Source organism: Protomyctophum bolini (genome assembly GCF_963924005.1).
Source record: "Protomyctophum bolini genome assembly, chromosome: 11".
In the NCBI taxonomy this organism is placed as follows: Eukaryota; Metazoa; Chordata; class Actinopteri; order Myctophiformes; family Myctophidae; genus Protomyctophum; species Protomyctophum bolini.
The window spans coordinates 8965677-8991860 of NC_137872.1; the positions used below are offsets into that span (position 1 = coordinate 8965677).

A 26184-nucleotide genomic window follows, 5' to 3' on the forward strand; every position below is an offset into this window, starting at 1 on the left:
CGACTTTTCAGGAGAGAGAGAGATGGAACTGGAAGCCCTTAAACTTTTATTTGGAGGGAAAAAAGGAAAGACTTCGAGCCATCCTCGTCATCAGAACAGTGATGTAGGCCTTTGATTTTACATGAGTGCAGAGTGCAGGCCATAGTACCATAAAGTGCAGACCTTAAACTAATGATAAATGATGCCATGATGACCAAGGCCATATATTTTCCTCAACGTGCCACTTAACAGAGCTACTACTGTCCATGTTGCCATGAGCGAGCAATATCACTCATTGGCGCCGTGCAAGATGTATAGGTTTCACCTTTTATTTCCAGCAAAATGTAGTATAATAAACGCTGACCCTCACACAAGCTTTAGTAATAAGGAATTTTCATGGAGTTCTCTTTGTGTCATTTCTCTGACTGATATGTCGTTCAGCCAATAACGTTTTTAGGTGAAATACCTGACCCGCCCTGCAGTGCAATTGTAGTCAATCGGCGCATGAGAAATTACTAAGGGGCGGGCTAAAGAGCACACCACGCTACGTTGACTTGTATATATTCCGACGTCGGCAAGTGGAGAAAATAGTTTAGCGTCCCTTTACAAACCGTACCAGAGGGGAAGACCCATGAACTATTTTCTTTTAATAGTGAAAAACACTAATATTACTCATGAATTTACTAACATAATTTCAGCCCCCCCACCCCCCCCCGCGATCAGCCTCCCCGTCTTTTAGAGTCGCCAAAAACGTCGTGATTTCCCCCAGTTTTTGTCGCGGTGGTAGTAAATGGAGGAGAAGAAGGACGTCGACGGGGACTCGGAGATTCAGGAACACGGACCCGAGCATTGGTTCTCAAAATGGGAGCGGCAGTGCCTGGCCGAGGCGGAGCAGAGGGAGCCTACCGAGGAAGAGGCCGATAACGACCAGGACAAACTGTGGCATCTCTTCCAGAACTCTGCTACCGCCGTAGCGCAGCTTTACAAAGGTAACCACACTTGAACACTACTATCTTGCCCTTTTTCTTCTTTTTTAAAAACGAGTTAACTTATTAGTACTGGCTACTAGCTGTCTACACACAGTTAATTTAACTCTTAGTGGATACTACATTTAACTATATCAATTTGGTTACCTTTGGTACCCTCTCAGAGATTATATATAGATGATATAACATGACATGTATATTACATATTTACATCACAGCCTGCCAGCGATAACCAGCCTGCTGCAAATGCTACAGTACACAGCAGCTGATTAGGACATGTGTTATGCAAAAAAATGTGTCCCGTCAGAATCTGTTCACCCCTGAAGTCAGTATAACGAAAGACACATTTTTGAATGTGATAAGGACTATGTTATGATTGTTATCCACCTCTCCATATTCCTTCTTGTTGACGTGTATAATGCTGTTATTTTCTTCGTTTACTTTAGATTAGCCAGGGTGTGGAGCGAGCCAGGGTACTTTAGGCTACTTTATTATTTATTTTTTTAAACGACGAGGCTGTTTTTGACAAGATTAATGGACAGTTTTATAATCCAACAGTTAAATACAGTCTAAAAATTGATTTTGTCACGTGCAATCCAAATGGGGTATTAAAAACATGGGTATAAACTTGGAGGGGAGGCAGATTCTAACGTGGATACAAAAAATGGCATAACACCTGTTTAAATTTAGCGTCTGTTGGCAACATAAAACCAGATCGGTTCTTTTTGACAAATGTTGCTCTTCGTGGTGACTGACGAACGCAAAATGTCATTTATTTAGCTCAGATCTGCCCCGGAGCTGACTGATGAACCGTGTTTACTAGCAGTACTAGCTAGCTGGCTAACGTAACTTTAGCCAGGGCTAAGTTACAAAATGGCGATGGTAAAAACAATCATAGCTACGCGACATTCTCTGTTGACAGACTGCCTCGGCGCTGTCACGGTTACCTTACAGATCAAGCCACAGGCTCGTGTGTGGAGTTCACATTTATACAAGTAAACGAGCCACTGTCCGCGTAATATTGCTTTGCTTTCAAACATCTGGTCTGTTGCTGAGTGGGCACTTTTATTGGCGTTGCATAGCCTAGCGTTACAATCAAAACAAAATGGCGAGGATATTTTAGGTTAGCTTAACGTTATGGGATAATTGTTTTGTCTACCATGTGTTATGACAGCATTGTGTTGGGTAGTTTGTAGTACAACGGTAGATCAAATCCGCAAGAGTACATTACATCGTTACGTCAACCCGTGGTCTTTTGACATCATGGCTTTGCAACTTTACTGCTGAGAGGGCAGTTAAGTGTCAGGACTTTCGGAGCTCCAAGCAAGCTGCGGAGTTGGCCATCTAGCGCTGACTGACAGTTATTTTTAATGCTAAAGCAGTGTCTACCAAGATGCAAGACAAAATGGCGAATGGAAATCAAATGGGTCTTCATACAAGCCCTGTAATCGGCGAACTATTCGCACACCTCGGACCTTTTTGTTATGTGTATAATGACACAACACAAGCTATTACTGGTGTAATAGCCGAATTGCAGACGCAGTATGTTAACAGTAGACAGACAGCAGAATGTGGTTCGAATGTCAATACGTTTCTATTGGTATTACATTTAATATACTGATGTCGATACATGTGTAGCAGGGGGGACTTTTGAGCGAAGAATAATAAAATATACTTAATGCCTACTAAACTACGCCACCTTTTTTCTAGAGGGAAGGTCCTCTTTAACAATAGAAAGCACGGGTTCGTGTGACCAAGGTTGAGCACGGAAATAAGACATATTGGGATTTCAAACAAGGCATTTTATTCTCTTTTCGTTTTGTACACATAGTTATTCTTTTAAAATACTCATATTAAAAGTCAACATCATATAAACCACCAAGACATACTATACTGTACCATACACTTGGCTGGCGTACCGGAGGAGGAGCACAGCAGCACGGAATAAGGGCATTTCTACATACTAATTCACCAGGCAGCCAGTATGCTGATACATTTAGGAAAAGCCATGCCTTCAAACTCTTGTCCTCCTCAGATATGCCAACCTTACAGCAAGCTAGGGATCCCCTGAATGAAAGCAGCCCAGCCCTTTTAAACCTGTCTGCCAACAAACCCCACCCTTAATTTGAAACAAGGAGCACCTGGCTGATGTTGCCATAGTAACAGGTCTACCTGGTTACACATGTATACACTGGTACAATACGGTACACATTTGTAAATAGATGCACATATTCGAATCTTTTCTCCCCACAGACAGAGTATGCCATCAACAGGGTCTGTCATTGTGGGTGCCATTTCAAAATGCTGCAACTGCGGTCACCAACCTCTACAAAGGTAAGGAGCACATCTCATCAAAATGCCCTGGCTGTGAGTTGGACGTAACATTGAATTTAGATGTCACCTAATGTCAATTATGTGTCATACCATTGGCAGTAAGCTTGCAGTCATTGTACTTGCAAATTAAAAACATTAATTGGTTTGCCCTTCCAGTGAAAATGTAAACAGACTGCATGTTATCTCATCATGTCATGTCATATAACGATTTAGCTACTACACTCCTTACAGCACTTTTATTCATGATCGTCTTGTTTTGAATTATACACACCATTTTTTAGATGTATTAGTTACATTACCAGTTAATGTTGACTGGAAGACAGACAAGCCTCTTGGACTGAGCAGTTGGTAGCATGTGTTTTAGTTCACACACACAGACTTTCCCAATGCAGATTTTTAGCCCATGCTACTTAACTTTGCTACAGTTATGTTTGACATAGAAACCTGTGTTTATATTTATTGCAGGATTTACTCATTCTGATCATTTCTATACCTGCCTGGTTTCCATCTTATTTCTTTGGGTATCTTTTTCAGAGAGCGTGGAGGCCCATCAGAGAAGCTTTGACTTGGGCATCCAAATTGGCCACCAACGTCGCAACAAGGTTTGACTTGCGTTTAATAGTTTTAGTATTTTTGTAATAAAACCTACTTCATTAATATCAGCTGGCCACATTCAACTTCTGTGACATTCTTCTGCTTGTTCTAGTAGTAAACAAGATTGAAACAAACAGTGATGAGCTACAAGGCAAGAAATTAGCACTAGACCGACCAGTTAGGGCGTTGATCACAAACTGATCCAATCATGATGTTTTGAGTTTGCATCCGGCTAAGAGCCTGTCCCATAAGCCCTTGCTCTAGAAGCTTTAAAGGTTATTAGGTTTTATTTTTTGATATCCAATTAAGGGATGCATATTCTGTTCCATTATTCCAGGATGTGTTGGCCTGGGTGAAAAAGCGTAGGAGAACCATACGCAGGGAGGACCTGATCAGCTTCCTCTGTGGCAAAGCTCCGCCTCCCAGGAGTAGCAGGGCCAACCCACGGCTGGCCATGGTTAGCCGGGCTAACCTTTCCTCTGAGACGGGCTCCTCAGTGGAGACAGACCTTCAACCCTTCAGGGAGGCCATAGCATTGCATGGTAAGATAGTGTTTTTTTTTTTTACCAGGTGTATATATTTTATTATGACACGATTAAAAGGATACTTCAACCTTCTCATGTACACTGCATTTTGCATGGGTGAGGTTTTGATAAAGGCAAAAGAAATAAAACATACGAAAGGGAGCAAGACGGACTATCCAGATAAAGTGATTAAGTGAATGAGAATGACGGACTGAAAACAAATGTAAGGTGTCTGCACACTGCTGTGTTTTTCGGCTATTCTCGTGAAATGAACCTGTCCAAAATAATGAGACTTGTGTCAATGGGGAATATTTTGTTGGTGGCAAATTGTTCTCTTGACGTTAGAGCTGTGTTTAAACCCTTTTAATATTAATATTGGATTATAGGACAAATATAAATTCAACTAGGGAACAGACCGTTGAGTGATCCAGAGCTGTATGAAAGTTGACTCAAACCCTAAACATCCCACAATGCATTTAGGTGGATGACTCGTGTCATCACTGAACCATTAGACTGACTGTGAATTAAAAAGATTTCATACTAAGCCTATAGGTTGGAATCTGATTTGTTTAAATGAGTCATGTGACTCATTTAAACCAATCGGATTTCAATCTCGATATGGCACAGATCTGATTCAAGCTAGATTTGTCTGCCAGTGTAAATGGGGGCCTTAGAGGGCCTCACTTTGTTGTTCACACAGATGTACTGCATGTCTGAATAACGAGTTTGACTAAATTGCTGCAAGGGCTATTAATGGGCTATGTATAAGTGGGTAGATGCACCAGCTTCTCTGGTTTTACTCAAGTTACAGTAGACTGATTTCTTGACATATGATGTGCATGTTTGTGGTCAAGTTTGTGTGCGCGTGTGTGTGTGTGTGTGTGTGTGTGTGTGTGTGTGTGTGGGGGGGGGGATATCATTCTGTTGGGCTAGGGTCAAGTAGGTTGGTGTGGTTTATGGTTGGGCATTTGGTGGTAAAGGTTACTGTGTGTAATAAAAGCATGCTTCTGTCAGCAGGTGTCATTTGTCAGTATGTCACCATCATCTCACCACTTCCCAAGGCCGGGCCTGTAACAGTTTCTATCACTGTGATACATGATTGACTCCTACTAGCAGCAGACTATTGATATAGGTGTATTAAATAGACTACCTCATTATTTCCTAACACGTGGAGATACAGGTACTTTGTATAGTTTTACTGTGTAGAACTGTTGGAAATGGAATGGTTTCCAGCCTTATTCGCTGCTTTCCGTGATTTGTTTTGTCACTTCGCTACTCGGTCTGGAAAGGGTCCTGTTTTAATAAAGTCTCCTGTTCATCAGCCAGCGCCACTCTGTCCATACTTTTGTTGAAAAACATTACGCTAGTTCGAGACTCGATAGTAAAACTTACAGTAAAAAGTAAACACTAATTTGATTCAGTAGTCCACAAAAACCGACGGCTGTGTGGGGTGAGTTTAGTGAATGATACGTACTGTATGTTGCAGGGCAACAGCAGTTGTTACGCAGTGCGCATTGATACGTTAAACTGGTGTTTTTATTTTTCCCCAACCCGCACCACAGGCCAATCGGAAGCTTGCATGTCCTGCCTAGTGCCTACCTTGGAGATAGGGCCCTTTCCAGACTGACTAGCGAAGTGACAAAACAAATCACGGATCAGGCTGGAAACCAGGCTAATGGATGCCTGTGTTAGGTTGGCTTCTACACGAAAATAGTTTATTTCTAGCAAGGCAACATGCATTGCTGGGTTTAGGAGAAAATAATCTATGAAAGAAGACTCCTTGATTTAGTGGCTATAGTGAGTGTTGTACTGTATATTTTGCTTCTTTCATATAGTTGCATTTATTGGCAGACAGTAATAGTCTAAATAAGAATCTGTCACTGATGAGGTTTAATCAGAACGATTATTTTTTTAATTACCAGATATTTGGTGAGGTTGGTGCACTAGTACAGGATTCTCATGGTAATGGCATTGCTTCAGATTCTGTATACTGGCACACGTCCAAACAAATGCAACTGTTAAAAGCCTGAACCCAGTGACCCTATTCTCCAGTCCTCGATTTCAAAGCTGATGAACAGTGACTGAGAAAACCGAACAACCTGATTTGGTGACTTGAACTTACGTTTTGGGAGCTAGCTTGATGGGTTGGCTTTTTTTTTGTCGCAGTGTAATTACTAGACCACCACCATTGGGGAAATAATGAGATTTTCGAGTTTGTGGGTAAATCAGCTTTAACCCATTCAGGCCTGACGTCGAAATTAAAAAAAAAAATCTTCTAAATCCTCCAGTCCAATGGGTTAAGTGGCTGCCTTTTTTAAAGGGCCTACTTCAATTGAGTACTAATCACAATTATTCCAGGTGTGCACTGTAATGTCATGTGCAGTGTAAATGCCCATCTATAGCTCCTCCCACCTGGGACTAAGCAGGAGGATATTGTCTACAGTAGTTAATGCGGCCCTCCTGTCCAGTATTTGATGTTCAGTGTAGGCTTTTCTAATTCCTTGCTTTTCATCCATTCCTCATTCTAACCTGCCACTTCCTCTCCATTCCCCAGGTCTAAGTGGAGCCATGGCGAGCATCAGTGTGCGTTCCGGTGCCCCGGGGTCTCCCACGCACGTAAGCGGGGGCAGCAGTGGTGGCAGTAACGGCGGGGGAGGGGCCGGCGGAGGCGGCGGTGGCAGTGCTGGATCTGGACCGGTGTGCCGCAGGCGCAACGGGCTCCACGACGTGGACCTGAACACCTTCATCTCTGAGGAGATGGCCCTGCATCTGGACTCCACAGGCTCCGCCTCTGCCGGAGGCGGAGCGACCAGGAAAAGAAACTCCACCCAGTGCAACGATGTCATCACAGACTCACCTACTCATAAACGCAACAGGATGATCTGATTTGGCTGCCTGGACTGCACGGAAGAGAGGAGGCTTTTGGAGCCAAGGTCTGGCAATTTGGGAAGGGAGGGGTGGATATGTTTTAAGGCAGACACAGACAGACCAACAGTCGGACGAAAAAAAAGAAGAAAAAAAAGGACAAACGGACAGTTGGATGGCTGGCTGTGCAGTTATGCAGGGCTGACAAAACAGGGGCGGGAGGCATTCCATTTAGTTTTTTAGTGGCAGCTGGATCCTGTTCGTTGGCTCCTTTACTTACTTCGATGATCCTGGCTTGAAGCACTTAACTGACTGACTGTGGGTGTTGGGAAGAGATCACACAGCCTTCTCAGATACCAGTGACACGTCGAAGAAGCGGAGCCACTGGAAAGGAGACGACGACAGGAAGTCACCGACAAGAGATGCAGACTGCCTCTATGGGGGAGGGACAAAATGCACTATGCTGCTTCAAAATAAGCCACTTGATCGTTGACACCTTTTTGTCCCTGCTTCCTCGCCTCCTGTCTCCCTCCCTTTACCTCCCCCCTCCTTCCCTCATCTTCACCCATCCCCTTAACAAGGAAACGAGGGCCATGATCGAATCGTCTCACACTCAGTGACTTCAGTTGTTTTGCCAAACGCTGGAACCAACTTATGTCGGGTGACCCATCTTCGCTTGAAGCAACCTGTCTACTCCTTTCTGTTACAAGTTTGATCGCAGTTCTCAATCGACGATGCCTGCCAACCGGCAACCTAGGTCAACCAATAGGAGTGCGTCTCTGTGGCATCTTCCCGCCTCCTCCGCCGGCGCCGCCTGTAACTAGTTTAACTAGTTACTCTGGCTACTCGATTGATGGCTCTCTATACCAATAGCAGGCTATTGATGTTTTGATCTTTTGACCCTGTCGTTTGCTAACTTCTCTGCTTCAACAGCAATGTTAGAATTAGCTCGGCCAGTTGTCTTTTCTTTTCCTTTTTCCACTCTTTCAACCACCAGTGTTCAAATGTTAGGTTTGTTGCCACTGCAGCAGTTATAGCCAAGTTCATTTTACTTTTACCACATGTACCCTTTTGCTTTTCAGTTATTGAAAAGGATTTTATTTTATTTTGTTGTCACAAGAAACATCAGCCTGTTTGCAGACTTTGACACCCCCTTCCCTTAGTCTTATTAAAAAGAAAAGCAGCTGCTGTTTTTATGTGATTGTGTGATGTTCTAATGAGAGTTGCAATAATGATTTTGCACTTCGCTTTCACCTAACTCATGCAAAACCAAGTTACTATTCTTCCATTCAACCCCACCTGCCCCACCCACTGTTGTAGTCTACTTGGGGCCACACGCAGGCTCACTCGTGGCTGATATCATTTGGCTTGAAACGTACAACGACATGGAGCCTGTGCGCACACATCTGGCTGCAACACATACACATGCAGTGGAAGGTTTTTCTTGTGTTGGAGCGTTTCAGCGAATGGGGTCTACTTGTATTCATCCACCTCTATTCCTCCTCAGCCTGCCTGGGAAATGATTGATTTAACTTATTGGAAGATAATCGGTGCTGTTGGAAAAAGCATAAATCACAAATGTTCTTGCAGAGGTGTCATCCCACTAACCCTCCACCACAACGTGCTAGCGGGTGTACTTGAGTGACTCGTCATAAATTGGCTGCTGTGCGAGGTGTAGGCGTTGGGGTGCAGCTCATTGTGTTTATTTTTATTTCAAGGGGTGTGTGCATTATTTAGACGTGGATGCGTGGAAAGGTTCGCTTGAGTTCAGTTGGTACAGAAGACGATTAAAGCCACTTAGGGGTCTATTTCATTCAGAAATGTTGAAGTCCTAGTCTTTTTTTTTCTCTCCTTTTGTTAGGAGGAGAGGAGTACGACCCACTGTTGTCTCTAGCCGCAATTTGCAACACTAGATTTTTTTAAATAATGGGTTGAATCTAGAGTTTCAACACCCTCTATTGAGAGCCCATTCATCCAAAAATAAAAGTCTGATCTGCTTGTAGTAAAACGTGAAACTCGCCAACGCAAAGTGTTTGTTTCATGAAAATCCACTGTAGTTGTGAAGTGTTGTAGTTTGGAAGCGCTCGTCGGAAGTCACTGAACGGCCCTGTGTACCACCTGTTTCGAATTTGCACATAATGCAAGAAGCAGCAGCACGTTGGGTTAATGAAAACGAGTGCTTCCAAACTCCAAAACTTAGAAAGATAATCACCTGCAGTCTTGCACGGAATTTATTGACAGAATGTAACTTATAACATGTCCACAGTGGATTTTTATGAAAAACACTTTGCAGATTCAAAGAGGATAATTCAAGCTTGCCTTACAGCTGCCATGTTGGTGAGTTTAACGTTTAATACAAGTAGATCAGACTTTTCTATTTAGATGAATGGGTATTGCTCTAGATTCAAAATCTAGAGTTGCAAATTGCAGCTATGGCGGATATGTCCCATGAGTCAGACATTTGTGTGTAATATTTGACGCAGATACAAATAACGTCTAATTAAAATTTGACGGTATTCAGCTTTAATATCTGGAATTAGGTTACTACAATCAGATTTCAGGTTTTGAATTGGTTGATGGGATTTTTACCCTTAACTGTGTTATTACTTTGCATTCATTCAATGTGGAAATGTATGGAAGGAAGTGTACTTTTTAGGTATTTCAGATAACCAATTATGCCCTAACGTAATACTGGCATGATTAATGCTTTTATCTATGAATAAGGTCAAAGGTACCACTTAGCTGGCAGATGTTATGGCACTTATAACGACCGAGCGACACAGAGCGTGTGTGCGTGTCAAACTCTGATACGCGCTCACACTTTTAGATCCAGTCCTATTTTATTTCTACGTTTGCAGGGGGCTCGCGTATCCGTGTGTTATACGCCTACGCGCTCTGTGTAGCTTGGCCGTAATGGACTTGAAGATGCTGTTCTCTACTCCTCCTAACACTATGAACTTGTTCACTCTCCTCCACTTACCACATCCAGAAGAATTGTGAATTCTTGTGTTAATGTTTTAAGCATGGTGGTTTTAAATTTCTGTTAAGTTTATTTTTTTTAATGCATGTGTAGTTTTGCATATTATGCAGTCATACTTGTTTGCTGGCTAGCTAGAATAAAAAAACCTAACATTTATTTGTCCGATGAACGTGGTCTGTAGTGGAGGCATTTTTGTTTTTTTCTACATAAAATACCAGTAAATGATTTGGATTGGGTTAGAGGAAGTCCAACATTGATGGAAGAGGAGTGAAGTTCATTTAGGTCTCGTAAAACGCTTGACTTATGTGAAGGAGGGTGAACAAGTTGAACTTGGTGTGAGACCCTTTGGAACTCGCACATGCTTTTTTCCAAATATGGAACTTTGTTAAAGTCCACAGAGCGGGAAAACATAGGAAAGAAGACTGTATGTTGTGTAGGAACTTTGCCCTAAAGATTCTAACTTTAAATTCATTCTTGGCTTTCTCAGTAGGGGTCAACCTGGCAAACTGCTCATGTTGGGATGTGAATCTTTGAACATGCATAAAGTGAGAACAGTGACATGCTGCCATCTCCTTTCATACTGAAATTCCAACTTAAAGGGCAATTGGGACATTTTGAACGTTTTTGTCTTCATTGGACGTGTCATTTTGGACAGCTTTCTTTTGAAACAAAGTGGCTCAGCTACTTACAATGCCTAGCCGTGTTTTTCTTGTAGCTAGAAGGCAATACCCCTTATTTTAAAATGTCCATATCCCTCTAAGAGAATAATTTATTCTAGACTTCAGCATGTGGTAACTTTGTACTCTAAAATGGCCCTACAATGATAAAAAGCAGCAACTCCCTAAACAAGGAAAATAAGTGAGCATAAGATTCACATCTCCCGCCATAAGAATTATTGGTACAGCAGTTAAGTAGCAGTTATAATTATGACCTTTTAACACATTAGTTACTGCAATTTGTCTTTGTGGTCCAGTACGTTATCTAGGAAGTAACTACACAGAACAGGGTTGTTCTGCCACATGGATACTTTGTTATTCCTACCTGCAGTGTTGACCCCATTGACTAGGCTGTTAACAGAGGGCACACTTGTTTCCTTTCCTCTACCCCTCAACCAATCAATGGTCTTGTCCACTTCTCACTGTCTGAAAGGCCGACTCGTGTCACGTTTCTCTCTGGAGCCAACACTATTATCAGCTGTTTCTCAATACTTATTTGTTTAAAAAAAGTAATAAATGGCTAATCTATATACTTAACATATAGGTGTTGGTATGATATATGTGGTTCACATTGTAAAAGAAAAGGAAAACCATGAATTGCAATTTGATGTACTACGTTTCATTAAAAAAGAAAAATGTCATATATATTTGTTTTGATTGATCATTATTTTTCATGGGCAAGTAGGGATACATGATTGTTTAAAATAATTCTGTCCACCAGAGGGCACTAGATGAATGCAACAGAACTATCCAATCTAACTTGACTGTGGTTAAACCATAGACTGTAAAAGTTAAACCCATATCTGGTGCCCTGGGTCAAAACCTAAAGCTCTACCAGAGCTGACTGACTTGTCTCGCTGATGCTAAAGTAAAAACTACAGTTGCTGACTGTAGTTTGTATTAAAGGGACAACTTTTCAACCTTTCTTCATATAATTCAGGGGAGGGCAACTTTGACGATGGAGAGGGCCACTATGTTTCCACACTCACTCCAGATGCATATTGCATATTACTGTCGCAGCAAAAATAACCGATGTACAAGCTCAGCTACTTTTTGCTATATTTGAATTGAAATCCTGAATTATGTTTTACTATTTTCGAATTGGAATCCTGAAAATTTCACATGCCTTTTAATTATAGTTATGAACTAAATACATGGACATAAAAAAGACAACATTTTTAATACTAGTTAGGCTAATTTAGACTGAAGTAATTAAAGCGAGGCATGTTTGCAAATCAGTAATATATCAGTATTCTGATATTAACCTGCGGGCCACATTAAGTGAAGGTGGGGGGCCACCAGTTGCTCATTTGATATAAATGGTCCTCACTAATATTCATGATAAAATACCACAATTATTTTCCTACTGTCATCATGGGAGGTCTGTGGGCAGTTCAGAAACCCGTCCACCAGTGACATCGATGGGGAATCCAAGCTAATAGAAACCGCAGGCTTTATAGTCCTGAAAAGTTGCAATGCGATAATGGAAGCCATTGTTAATGATACAAAAAAGATATATACTGTATATAAATCTGCCTAACGATGATGAAAGAAATTGTCGTATTTTATCATCATTAGTGAGGACCAATTATATGAAGATAAGTTGAAGTGGTCCTTAGGGGGTCAACATGTTATGACATTTCATAGAAAAGGAAACTTGAAGATGAAGTCTCCTCTAGATTTCTAAACTATAGGGAATGATCCATACAATATATGTCACATAAGCCACTGGTAAATTACTATGTAGCACTGGATAGTGGCATTTCCCTCCATTAGTCATTGGTGTGCTTATAGCAACCTGCCAGCATTGGTGTGGATAATTGGATATTTCCATCTGGTAGAGTCAGAGTAATGGATCTTGTTACACTACAGGTAAGGCAATATATTTACCAGGTTTGTGGCATCTGGCAATGAATTACATCATAGATAGTTCCCAGACACTCTAAAAACGTGAGCCCACCTCAAGGTTTATTTTCTTGCTTATTGAGTTGTTTGAGTTTCGAACCTATGGTTTATATATACCCCTGAAGTTATTTCTTGGGCCATGCTGTCATGGAAGATGAAAGTGAGACTTAACCTTTAAGAATTTAGATGGCAGATGAAAATGTTCCTAAAAGGTGATAAAATCAAATAAATTCAAACCTCATTCATAAACACATTTGCAAAGACCAAAGTGCTGAGCCATGATGGCTTTAAAGATGCAAGCGAGAAAATATTTGACCCACAGCTTGTAGAATAGGCCTGTAAGAGTGAAAATCTGCCAAATGATGGCCTTGAACTCCAAACCTATGGTTTACAAAGCATGGATACAGCCATCATACCACAGGGACTTGAAAGATTAGTGATAAATACTTAAGCTTAGAAGATTCTTGTGCATACAAACCAGATTATATGCACAGTACAACAGCAGCTTGGAAGATGCTGGTGAGAAAAGTCTTAAACAAATAGGATTTGGATGCAGACTAATCATTTAGCAAACACTGACATCTTAAAGATACCTGATAATTATGTATGTTCTTATGACAGTCTTTAATAAGAAACTAAAGAGATATTTTATTAAAATAACCAAATGATTAAAAAAAAACAGTATTTTAAAAACTAATTTAATTGAAACTGTATAAAACAAGGAAGCATGTTAATGTATTTGGAATTGTTAAACCTTTTGGGTTTTCAAATTTCAAAATGTGCACATTTTAAATGTAAGTCATCCACAACCAATATGCCATTACATATAAAAGGTTTACCGTCCTGATTGACTGCATTATTGATATTTTTATTATAATCCAATATTTTCATTGTGCAGACATGTGGACATTTCCAACCAACAAAAGGTATATTATATATACATATATAATATATATATATCTTTTGTATTCTGTGCATTGCATTTGTGTTCTTTGAGGTGTAATTTAAACAGAACAGTGATGTGGAACTATACAACATGGGTCTTTATTGATCTATTCACTTGTATATTAGAACCACAGAATGTACAACATGTTCATTTAAATACATTGAAACGACGAAGACAAGGCAGCGGACGCCACCAGCGCCGCAGGGACAAAAAAATAATAAAGCTTGTCAGGAAGTTGGAAATAACTTGCCACCCATTCAACAACTACTTCCTGCGAGGTTGCGCGGGGGTCAACCTCAATCTGGGGGAGAGAAAAAAAAGGGAAAAAAAAGGATGTGAAAGGATATCTTGTTTACATGAAACGTTGTAAACTTTAAGGTTTCCTCTCCGTCTCTGTACAGCTCAAAGGGTTAATTTTGATTTGACTGAGCAGTGACATTTTGTGTTGTCCAATTCTAATGTTAGATTTATCATTGTAGCCATTACATGAGAAGCCGTTTCAACCAGTGTTCTGTGTACAACCAGTGTGATCACAATGAGACAGCAAAGAGTCATTTTATGTTAATGTGTGTACTGTGGTGACGGTCCTTGTCGCTGAGTACTGCCATGTGCATCCACTGATACACTGGTGCCAGCGAAACAGATTCTTTCCCAGCTGAAAAAGTGCAGTGATCATTGACCAACAAGCAGAGGTCCCACAAATAGAGGGTATGCGTGTGACATCATCGTCAAACCAGGAAGTTATGCAGGAACGCCTACTGACTACTGAGTGGCAAAAAACTACTTTCTGGCCTTAACAGCCCATACATCCACAGAGAAGTCCTGTCTGATTGCATTAAACGACGTTAAACAATGTTAAACTCACTTTACATCACTCGGATTGGCTACACCTCCCACATGACCAGCTATAGGGTTTAGGGGACAGGTGTGGGGAAATCTGAATTGATGACTAAATGTGAAATGTGACTAAAAAATAAATCAGCATACATTAATGTTGGGTGCATATAAAAAAGTATATTCAATTGAGAAATTTAATACGGGTGGCGGTTCATCCTCGTACACGCAAAGCTTCATGGTTGTATGCCATAACAAATTCCTGGCAACTTGGCCAGGCACTCCAACCGACACAATTAGCAGTGAGCGTGGGGGACCTCTGCTGGTTGATCACGGTACTTTTTCAGCTGGGAAAGAATCTGGGAGAGTCTAAAGTCTAAACCTCTGCACCGACATGTGAGGGATATGAAGAGATGATATATGACATGCAACATAGCTCCCCAACCCACTGATGTGGCTATTTGATCAAAGTGACTTGCCTTATAAGTGCTATATTGTACACTGCATTTATTCATATACATCCTTTTTGTCTGCAATATACTGCACAATGTCTCCTGGGCTCATCAGCTTCTCCGCCTCTCCGTCTGGGATTTCGAACCCTGTACATACAGAAAGAAATACCGGTACATCAAAACCAAGTCACAAAACCTAATATACAGTGTTATGGGAAATATTATCCTTTACTTAAGCTTGTGGAGGATGCAGCTGTGCTGGTTACGGAGGCCCAGGTTCTTTATTTTAAATCACAACCTTAATGGTTCATTTTTAGGGATCATCACAGCGGTATCGGCTGATTGGCCTTAAAATGCAAGCTTGGTATCAAATAGATATAAAATTGTAATTTGGCAGATTATTTTAAAATAATTATGTTAAAAAAGAAAAAAGCCTGAAAAAGCCTTTTGTGACGAAGGCTGCAAATTTAGTGTTTTCAATAATATAGTAATATTCAAGCCATTTATGTTGTGGATATGGGCCAACATATGAATAACTTTGCATGCCTAGTTTTGGAATAAAGAGGCACTGCTTTTTTCAAAATCAGTGTTTATAAGGCTTTTTCAGAATGGCCAAAATTATATATTTTTAATACAGAATGAGATCATATCGGTTATATCGGCCATAACAGGAATTAATTATATTGGATATTGATATCAGCCAAAATGTCTCCCTATTCATTTTTAATATTAGACTATAGGTTTGAATATGGACTATACGATGACAGCCCTAGTACAGACAAAACTAACAAGAAAAGAGTTGGGGTGGTCGGACTTGTAGACATAATACAGTTGGCAGTACTTAACAGGACAGGTGTAAAACATCAACAGAAAAGGTCATCCAGACAGATAAGACCAGGCAAAACATTGTTGTAATGAACATGCATGTTGGAAAGTGCAGTCAGGCTGACAGAAACTCACCAAATTCATCCTCCATCGCCATGATGATCTCCACCTGGTCTAGGCTGTCCAGACCCAGGTCCTTCATAAAATGGCTTGTGGCCTGCAGCTGTGGAACAGTTTTCACTTTAGTTTCTAAACAGACGCTCGTGAAAAATCCAGAGAAAAACACATGTACCCATGAATCTCAGTGGCCTTGTGGTTAGTGTCCGGGTCATACCAAATGGGACCCAATGCCTCCCTGCTTGACACGTCATGTCCAAGGGGTGTACTTGTACATTAAGCTGCCTCACGCTACAGAAACAGGAGATAGGCTCCTGCCCTATGGGCCTCATGGCTCGGCAAGGCTACTTACTACCCATGAATCCGCCTATAATCCTATACATACATGTTGTATTCTATTCTCCATTTTCCCCACCCTGGAGCTTGTTGTCCCAACTCACTCACTACTACATTACTACATTCTGCTCATCACCTACAAAGAACTTAACTCCCCTCTACCTCTCTGAGCTTCTCGAACCCTATGTCCCCTTCCGGCACAAATTGAGCCATTATTATGCTAATGCAGGTATTTAAGTAGCTCCAAACTTTTTTCACCCCCATGATTCTTAGTGTTCTGCTACTCAAACATGAGCCGTTTGTCACCTTCCGGCTTCAACCTGCCTTTCATAGAACGCAGTGGTAGTCCATTAGCTGCACTCCTCTTAGTCTTCCGACTTCCCCCATCCGCTTACTTTCTGCAGGAGCGCTGCCGCTTATCGCATGTCATTCTTTTTACTGTTTTTTACGGAGTAGCATATTTTTATTAGCAGTCCAGTCTATATCTAGTTATCTACATTGCTATTTTGAAATTTATCAACACAATGCCAGTGTGTATATCCAGGCTGCTCTACCACAATGACAAAGTGATCTCTAAAGCGAAAACATTTCATAGGATACCTAATCAGAAGAGAGCACACTCAATGGCTTACAGTTTGCAGTGATCATTTCAAGCCCAATGATTTTCACCTAAATAGTAAATACAGTAATTTGGAGAATATTTTTACACCGTGTTTGGCGTAGAACTAGCTTCCCCTAGGTCAGTGCTAATCAACCCTCACGCGGCACCTGCTTAATGTATCAGCGGCCTGTCATGGTCATACCAATAATATACAGTAATTACGTTATTTCGATAGACTTTTGCAGAGTGGCCCCTGAGCCATCTTAAGTTGAGTAGCCCTGCCCTAGGTGAATAATAGAAGCATAGCCTTATGTTTTTTGTTGTGATCAAGATCGTGATTGGCTGCTTCTAGCCAATGGGACTGAAAAGTGGCCTCTGTGCAATGGGAAGGGGAGAGGCAAATATCCTTGGCAGCCACACAGGCTGCAGAAAGAGCAGAGCAACGCAGCAGAGAAGCATGATCACAGTCACACTGACCGGTTGATGGGGAACTACACGGCGCATAGTACAGTTATTTGACACGTTTGCGATGTTCGAACGTCACTCGATATAACTTCAAACCAAACGCGGCTAAAACAGCACAGCGCAGCCAATGCAAAGCCGCAACAAAACAGTCATTGAACCTCACACCCCACCACACACAGAACGTTGGAAACTAACGCAAACGGCTGCGAGGCTGTGACACACAACATACACGTTACTAAAATAAGACTAATATCACTATGTGATCATTTCTTGTTTTATTTGCATGTAACAATGGATTCAGGTGTTGGGAGATATTTTAGACTGCTAAACAAAGCGATGAGTTATTGTTGCACTGAAAGACAATAAAGATAGACAAACGTCATAATAAATATTGGTAAAGTTACCTTTCCTTTAGCAGTCTGTGGACTGTGTGACTTCATTCTAATCCATTCGATTTAGATTTTCAGGTTTTTTTTTGTTTCAGACCCGTTCTTTTCTGTAGTGTTTTCTGTAGTTTCTTCTTCTTTTTGGCGAAAATAGGGCTCAAAATGAACACTGCAAATTGTAAGCGTTCTGTATGAACGCATTGAACGGCAGTTCGAAGGTGACAAACAGCACATGTGTGAGTAGCAGAACACTATTAATGAAGATTCCTGAAAAAAAAATTAATAAAGTTTGGAGCTACTAAAACACCTGCATTAGCGTAGGGACAACTAGCTTAATTTGGAGAATAGGGGGCATCTATGAAACAATTCAAGGCCAACATGTATTTCATTTTTAGATATTTTCTGCCTTTACTGACAAGAATGAATGGAGATAGACTGAACACAGGGGGAGAGAGACTGGGAATGACACAGCAAAGGTCGTCGATCGGGACCCAAACCTGCGACACGCCGTCAGGCATGCGCCCCAAGGTCAACATGTATGATGGGACAGGATTTGAGGCTGATTCATGGGTGTGTTTTGGTCTGCTTTCAGACTAAAGGAGATCAGGCTTTTACTATCAGAGCTCCTACACTTGGAATGCCCTGCCCCTGTTGAAGGTCAAAAGGACTGAACTAGTTCTTACCTTCTCTGGGGTGATCTTGTCATACAGTTTCAGGACATACATGACGCGCTCCTTGATGGTCTCCAGGGTGAGGGGAGGCAGGTCTCCATAGTGTCGACACAGCACACTGACCGGTGAGCTCTGAGCAGGATGACAGGATCAAGAGGAAAACATGAGGTGGGGGTGGAAGTGGATTCAGCTGGATTCAAACTTTGCATAAAACAGCATGAGCTGGGTTTTTCCCGATAATCAAATAATTGAGAAGCGGTTTAAAATTTTAGACCACTTAAACCCCATGTTATATTTTGTGGAATAGACTATGCGACAACCAGGTATAGTCTGGTGACCACCGGAGAGACGGGTGGCAGTATGGGTTAGCTTAGCGCCCCAGCCTGTGTCCTCCGTGAGGAGGAAGCCCAACAAACTCTTGTGAGTTGTGAGGCCTTTAGGAGGGCCATTCAAGCAGCAAGCATTGCGGCTTAGGAATCCACCACTCCTGAATGAAGACACACAGGTCCTGGGCCTGGTGAGAGCAGGAGTGGACCTGGTGAGACGTAGGAGGGGCCTGGACAGGAGTCAACTCACAGAGCCTAGTCCTTCCATGCACCAGAAGCGTACCCCCCAGCTTGTAGTACTAGTTCCGACGGATTGTGTGGCCCTGATTTTTCCCTAATGGGACTGATCGAGGGTAGCTACTGGGACGTAAGTCAGGACTTGATCACCCCAGCTGGGTCACCCGAGTGAGGGGTATGATGTTCGAGAGACCCTAAACCCTGATGACCTTGGGATACATCACTGAGGATACATCCCAGGTGCATCCATGCGATGTTGTTATAATTATGTGTGTTGCTCGCACAAAAAAGAAAAGTATATATATTTTCTTAGGATCTTTTCAATTACTTTGATTTGCATCCCTAAACACATGCTAGCAGCTGCAAAACAGCACACAGCTGATGCAAGCTGCCAGTTAATGGGTTGTGCATCACTCACAATAAGATGTCGCTCAACTGCTGTTGTGATTAAAGTTCTAACAATATTTATATGAAAACAGACAGGTGAGTGATTGACAAATGTTTTCGCATATTTCAAAATTGTATAATTCTGCAATACTACATGTTAGTATTGGGCCGTGTTAGGCTTAGCTGGTTAGCTAGTATACATATTTAAGCAGTTAGCTTTAAAACTAGTACATTTCCCAGTAGCTTCACTACTTTAAGAATTATGCTGATTTCAATCAGATAAGTTATTGTTTTCCACCATGTAGCTAGGTGACAGAAGCAGAGAGCCCAATCACTACATTTTCAGTGGCAAATCAGCATATCAAATAGCACAACAGGTGGGTTTTGATTAGTGACCGCACTAATCAAAACCCACCTGTTGTGCTATTTGACTGCGATTTGTCCATTACGTCAGAAAGAATTCATCCATGTGATGTCCATTTGTAACTACAGTCTATGTATGATGAATATGTATGACGAATTTTTATTCAATCACATACAATTCACTCAATGTCGCAACATATCCTCAGCCACAGTACGCATTAGGTACTTGGTAGCTTAATGCGGCTGAAAGAGATTTTAGTGTGGCTCATTACTTTTTATAGTCAGTTTAGTCACTGCCTGGTAGTGGTATAGTTTAGACGTAGCTTGTTCAAACACTGTGCAGTTCTGTTCCCAAGTGGTTTGCAGGTGAGAGGGAAACACAGGTCAACAGTTGAGTTGACCAGCATGAACTCGTGAAGTAGCCGACAACGATAGCTGGCTAAACAGGCGAATGTAGGTCATACCGTGACACAAACCCATCGTTTTTGATACATTACATGCAGACTTTACGTTGCACTCGTTCCAGAACAAGTAAAATAACAAAGTACCACTGCAAATGCTAAAACGAGCCTTGACATCCTCGTGTTGTGTGTGAAAGGCGCAGGTAGGTCACAGTGTGAAGCCATTACCGCTAGGCCGCTAACAAACAGGTTCAATGTTAACCGCAGCACTCACCCGGCTCTGTGTCACCCACTGTGTCCGGGAGACCAGCGACAGCTGCCGGTGGCCGGTGGTCACCGGGGCGGCGGCGGCTCGAACGGCGAGGTGGCCCGAGGAGAGCCTGGCCGAGGGCCGGGCCAGGGAGCGGACACACTGCAGGAGGAGGACACGGGACGCCATGACTGACTCGATAGTGACAGACTGTTGTTTCCCAGCATGCAAGGCGAGGGAGGAATTATATCATACGGTACTTTTTGTACCATGTCCATGGTCAACGTAAGGTATTACCGTCCTCGTTTTTGCCCGTCTTGTTTTTTTAATATACATATATATATATATATATATATATATATATATATATATATATATATATATATATATATATATATATATACATAATTAATAGCTATATACATAATTGAAATATAGTTACGTTAAGTATATTTTGAGATATGTTTATTAATTTATAGGATTATTAGGATGAGACTGTATGGCTGTATCTTTCACGTCGAAGAGAAGAGGCACGTGCGACACAGTGTAAAATTACCCCTACATGGCTGTGATTAGTGTGTATTCCAAATACATGAAATCAAATGTACGACTACGTAACGTACTAATATCACAGCCATTAAATTCTATCACCAGTGTTGATTGTGGCACAAACGTACACTATGCGAGGGCAAACTGGGTCATTTAAATTTCCCCCCCTTCGCATGCGTGGACCCGTAATGTAAAATTATTATCCGAGTAATGTTTTTGGTAATGTTTGTTTTGATTAACATGTAGGCTTAGTGATTTTTAAATTTTTAATAATAATTACAACATAAAAAGAAACAAGTAACGTTTGTTTAGTTGTTTTATTTATTTTATTTTTACTCTCCGATCTAGACAGTACTAATCAATCTATGAACTGAATTGCTTTTTATTTTGATTGATACTTGATCTGTTATTTCACATGTGTTGCTCGTTGATCAGTTACGTATCCTTATAATAACATCATTTCCATGAAATATTACGCAGTATTGTTTGAAACAATACCGTGACAGTAATATAACAACAAACAAACGATGATTTGTCAACCTACATCTAATCCTGCCAGTCGGAGAGAAGGGAGCGGTTGACAGTTCTGCAGAGCAAAACATTACGCACAATTCTGATTAAAATCCAATGATTCGCAGCATTATTGCCTCTCTAGAAAGCATATCTAAAACCCACAACCATGGAATTGTCTGAAATACTGTATAACAAAGCGGAATATATAGAAACGGTACGTAAATATTGCATTAAACCATTGTTAAGCTACTACTTGCTAACGCTACGAGCTAGTTGGCGTTAGCTAAAGCCTGGATACGGCATTTATCCATTCATTATCAGAAAGAGAACTCGTTAAATAGCTCAAATGTTTCTGCTCAGTTTAGATGGTTGATCATCACTGTCTCCTCATTGCAGGCTTCTGGCAACAAAGTCAGCAGACAATCTGTGTTGTGTGGGAGTCAGAACATTGTCCTCAATGGCAAAGTGAGTCAGAATGTGTATTTTATATGATATATGGTAGGTGCTTAAATGATGTATACATATAAGTGTAAAGCTTTACAATTGTGTTGTACAATTTTTAAAAAATCATCTGATTTGTAACTCTTGAGTCTAAAAATGGAACCAAAATGCACCTGTAAGTTACTGTGAGCCAAAAAATAATGAATGTACTCCTAGCTAATTCATATTGAGACGTGTGTGTGTGTGTGTGTGTGTGTGTGTGTGTGTGTGTGTGTGTGTGTGTGTACTTTGTCACCTCCAGACTATTGTAATGAATGACTGCATCATTAGGGGAGATCTAGCTAATGTCAGGGTGGGCAGACATTGTGTTGTCAAGAGCCGGAGTGTTATCCGGCCACCTTTCAAAAAGTTCAGCAAAGGGTGAGTGACTTTTCTTTTCTCCCACACAGTCCAATATGTTCAGTTACTGTACACACCACCCCACCCCAGGTTAATTATCTTTGATGGTTTATTTATTGCATGTGCCCATGATTACATTGAGGCCGGACCTGCCTCCCCCCTCTCTCTGTCTGTCACTCCCTCCCTCCTCTTCTCCAGAGTGGCTTTCTTCCCCCTGCATATTGGAGACCACGTATTCATAGAGGAGGATTGTGTGGTCAATGCAGCCCAAATAGGCTCTTATGTCCACATCGGCAAGAACTGTGTCATAGTGAGTGACACACACACACACACACACACACACACACACACACACACACACACACACACACACACACACACACACACACACACACACACACACACACACACACACACACACACACAAATCTTAACCACTTAAACCCCTATCTTCTGGGGAAAACTATCTCAGAAAATAGCAGATCGACACGCTTGTCAATCGCCTATTTTCAGCGAAGATATTTAATGTTGCGCAAAAACAAAGTCACCAGTATAGAGCATGAGGGCCTCTGGTCAACCAAGGATAGGGTTTAAATGGTTAAACACGGAGACATAGAGAGACAAAGCTTAAAAGCCACTGTTACAGACAGACCTTTCTGTGCCCTGTGCCTGAGGCCACAGAGCAGTCACATGGCAGTCACACCACATCATAGATTAATGTTTTCTTGCCTGTAGCAATGGCACAACATCAAGGGGACAGCTAACTCAACTTGTATAGTGAGTGTATCACTGTCTAGTGTCTACACAATCGTTGAATTGTAATTTGAAATATATGGAAGTTAAGTGAAGAGATATTTGAACTGGTCATGCTGGAACAAATTGTATTCAATTTAAAACACTGAAAATAACAGGATTAGCCTGGAAGTGTAGGGCATGAACTCATCGAGACTGTCAACACAACAGTGACAAATCTATGGTCTAAACAAGTTTGTGTGGTGTCGTCTCCAGGGTCGCCGGTGTGTGCTGAAGGACTGCTGTAAGATCTTAGACAACACTGTGCTCCCTCCTGAGACCGTTGTCCCACCATTCACCGTCTTCGCTGGATGCCCAGGTCAGAACAGCAGAGACACACACACACACACGCACTGACAGAAAGTGGCGATATTACAACAGACGCTGAAGAAAGTCATGCAAGATGCCTTTAGCTTTATTTAGCCATTTACCTTTTGTCGTTCTCCCTGCTCATCGCCGTATTTGTCCGTTTCCCCTCATCCTCCCTTCCTCTGTTCTTTTTCTCACCTCCCTCCATTTTCTCCTGTCTATCTCACCCTCCTGTTGCTACTCATTTCACTCTCAGGTCTTTTCTCAGGGGAGCTCCCAGAGTGCACTCAGGAGCTGATGATCGACGTGACCAAGAGCTACTACCAGAAGTTTCTACCCCTCAGCCAGATCTAAGTCCCGCCCCCTAACCTTCGACCCCCACCCCTTGGTCGAGGTGGGGATCTGTTGTCAGTTGATGCGGACTATTCCAGAACTCATCTCCTCTCCTTCACTACCCTGAGCTCTAGTTTCTCGTCCTGGCAGAAAGAGAAAAAAAAAGACCCTCACAAGAGCATACAGTGGCAAAGCTGTTATTTTGCTCATTGTTATAACATGTTATTGTTGTGTATGAGAAAGCCACAGTAAAAATGGAAAGATAATTATAATCAATTTATATGGGCTTGTTCCCATAAACATTATTTTTCCTTTTTTGATAATTTATTCAGCATTCCTGCTTTTTTTTGGCAGTGTAAGTGAGAGGGAGATAAAGAGCCTCAGGTCAGACTGGAACAGGCCAGCTGTAGGAAGGTATACTATATGTACACCATGTGAACATCTTGACTGAAATTTCACTTACAGTGCCACATACATTCAACCCCCTTGAAAGTTATCAGATTTGTATGAATTACAAATGATACATTGTGATTTTGTTCTGTGTAATATTATATTTGAAAAGACTGACCCTCAAATGTAACAATTTAAGTGACATGATGCATTGTATGCACCTGCTCTCGAGGCACCAAGTTTACAATTATGAAAACAAGGACACAATTGGCTTTAGCTAATGGCTAATATTTTCTGTTATACTTTGAATATAAATGAATGGTGAAGAAATAAAGACCAATGAACATTTTTAAGAATGTGGAGATAAAGGCTACAAAATACATGCATGTAGGACACCTTATTCCAGATTCCCAGCGAGCACTGTTGGACCAATACTGAGGAAATGGAGGCACAGCTTGGACAAAAGAACAATTTGTTCTGAACAACCATATTAAAGCATGTGTGGAGTTTGCCAAAAAAGAATCAAATTGACCCAGGTGGGACAATGTTTTATGGTCAGATGAGATCAAGGTGGGCCTTTTGGTCAACGTTCAAAACGACAAAAAGGAAAATGTCCTACAGAAGCTAAATCAAGGTCCAGATTTCCATTTTACAGAAAGTCTGCCATGAATAGGGAAAAAAATCACTCCTAAACTTTGCAAACCTAGTAGATATTTACCCAAAAAGACTTAAATGTGTTGTTGCAAAAGGTGGGCACTCAAGTACTAATATGTAGGGTTTAATAGTAAATAATTACGCAGAGTTCTTAAGATCGGCTGTTCACGATTCAGTTCTTCTTTGAAAAGACTGTTTAAGCATAATATGCTTAAACAGTCTATTCCAAACCATATTATGGTTTGGAATAAAACATACTGACTGGGACAATGCTAAACTATATTTCAATCCAGACAAATCTGATAACCTTTAAGTGTAGTTTAAAAAATGATATATATAAAATACATAAATGTGTGGCTACACGCACGTGCACATCTCTTCAGTTCGTAGACAGCTAGCTCTGTGTGAAGGAGAGGAGATGAGGAAGGATAGGAGGCGAGGAGTGGAGGTGGTTGAGGAGTGTTGGAACACTTAGGTATTCATCTTTGGACCAAATGTCAGCAACAATGCCTGTTTGATGTGGTTTCCCAAGTGAGTTTTCTTTTACATGAGTTTATGACGGTGGGTTATACAGACTGTCCACCTGAATAACTCCCATCCATATATTTCATTTGGCCAACATGTGTACACATTAAGACAACGAAGGAACTGTTTACTGTTTAGTCAGTAGTTATTACTTGGTCGTTTTTCACTTGACTCATGTTGATCTAACTTGGTTATACCAGAAAATAATTATTTAAAACCACGTGTTCAAGTCGATTATGCAGTGATATGTTGTGCTTGTACAGTTGTGGCCTGTATGTTCTGTCATCAACAATAGCCAAGACATCACCATACAGTAAAAAATACTTTGAAAATCTGCCCGATATGAATCTTTGTCTCCTTAGATCAGGGATACTCAAATAGATTTACCTGTGCAATTCCCGCAATTACCATTTCCGCAATTTCCGCAATTTCCTCAATTTCCATTTCCGCAATTACCATTTCCGCAATTTCCGCATTTCCACAATTTCCATTTCCGCAATTACAATTTCCTCCATTTCCGCAATTTCCATTTCGAACTATTAATGGCAGCTGGGTTTCATCATTCAAATAAAATAGAATTCTGTCCGTTTAGCTATAAAATTATGTCAGGGAATAGGGATACACAGTATATGTCTTTCATTTGCATTGCATCTCCCCCCCCAAAAGCTTTTATTTTCGTTTGAGTAATAGTACAACTCTAATAGTATTACTTATAATAATGTAATTAAAGATAACTTCATTCAGATTTATTTATTTTTATTTCATTTTCCAGATTTTGTTTTCTTCTTTTTTTTAGATT

At 41.1% G+C, this 26184-nt stretch overlaps 3 protein-coding genes across 3 annotated transcripts; 2 read left to right on the plus strand and 1 right to left on the minus strand.

Annotated features, from left to right (window-relative positions):
- Positions 1-557: 557 nt before the first annotated feature.
- Positions 558-11623, plus strand: hapstr1a (HUWE1 associated protein modifying stress responses a). Its single transcript, XM_080775601.1, has 5 exons — positions 558-968; positions 3219-3299; positions 3834-3901; positions 4231-4435; positions 6972-11623. Exons 1-5 carry the CDS (start codon positions 770-772, stop codon positions 7301-7303), a joined length of 885 nt encoding a protein of 294 aa, XP_080631727.1. The 5' UTR covers positions 558-769; the 3' UTR covers positions 7304-11623.
- Positions 11624-13905: 2282 nt separating this feature from the next.
- On the minus strand, positions 13906-20704 carry ndufab1b (NADH:ubiquinone oxidoreductase subunit AB1b). The gene is made up of 5 exons (XM_080775856.1): positions 20505-20704; positions 18529-18648; positions 16076-16163; positions 15143-15262; positions 13906-14130 (listed from the first exon to the last, which is right to left on the minus strand). Exons 1-4 carry the CDS (start codon positions 20667-20669, stop codon positions 15171-15173), a joined length of 465 nt encoding a protein of 154 aa, XP_080631982.1. The 5' UTR covers positions 20670-20704; the 3' UTR covers positions 13906-14130; positions 15143-15170.
- Positions 20705-21593: 889 nt separating this feature from the next.
- dctn5 (dynactin 5) lies at positions 21594-25697 on the plus strand. The gene is made up of 6 exons (XM_080776870.1): positions 21594-21756; positions 21939-22007; positions 22285-22403; positions 22581-22692; positions 23391-23493; positions 23740-25697. The coding sequence occupies exons 1-6, from the start codon at positions 21709-21711 to the stop codon at positions 23835-23837; spliced, it is 549 nt and encodes a 182-aa protein (XP_080632996.1). The 5' UTR covers positions 21594-21708; the 3' UTR covers positions 23838-25697.
- The last annotated feature ends 487 nt before the right edge of the window (positions 25698-26184 follow it).

Bases quoted from the DNA above. Each gene is read 5' to 3' on its own strand.
- ndufab1b (XM_080775856.1), bottom strand. From the start codon at position 20,669: ATGGCGTCCCGTGTCCTCCTCCTGCAGTGTGTCCGCTCCCTGGCCCGG. The intron at 18,649-20,504 runs GTGAGTGCTGCG...CATCCTGCTCAG, and splicing joins AGTGGGTGACACAGAGCCGG to AGCTCACCGGTCAGTGTGCT. The intron at 16,164-18,528 runs GTAAGAACTAGT...ACTGTTCCACAG, and splicing joins ACAAGATCACCCCAGAGAAG to CTGCAGGCCACAAGCCATTT.
- dctn5 (XM_080776870.1), top strand. From the start codon at position 21,709: ATGGAATTGTCTGAAATACTGTATAACAAAGCGGAATATATAGAAACG. The intron at 22,693-23,390 runs GTGAGTGACACA...TGTCGTCTCCAG, and splicing joins TCGGCAAGAACTGTGTCATA to GGTCGCCGGTGTGTGCTGAA. The intron at 23,494-23,739 runs GTCAGAACAGCA...TTTCACTCTCAG, and splicing joins CGTCTTCGCTGGATGCCCAG to GTCTTTTCTCAGGGGAGCTC.
- hapstr1a (XM_080775601.1), top strand. From the start codon at position 770: ATGGAGGAGAAGAAGGACGTCGACGGGGACTCGGAGATTCAGGAACAC. The intron at 3,300-3,833 runs GTAAGGAGCACA...TATCTTTTTCAG, and splicing joins GGTCACCAACCTCTACAAAG to AGAGCGTGGAGGCCCATCAG. The intron at 4,436-6,971 runs GTAAGATAGTGT...TCCATTCCCCAG, and splicing joins GGAGGCCATAGCATTGCATG to GTCTAAGTGGAGCCATGGCG.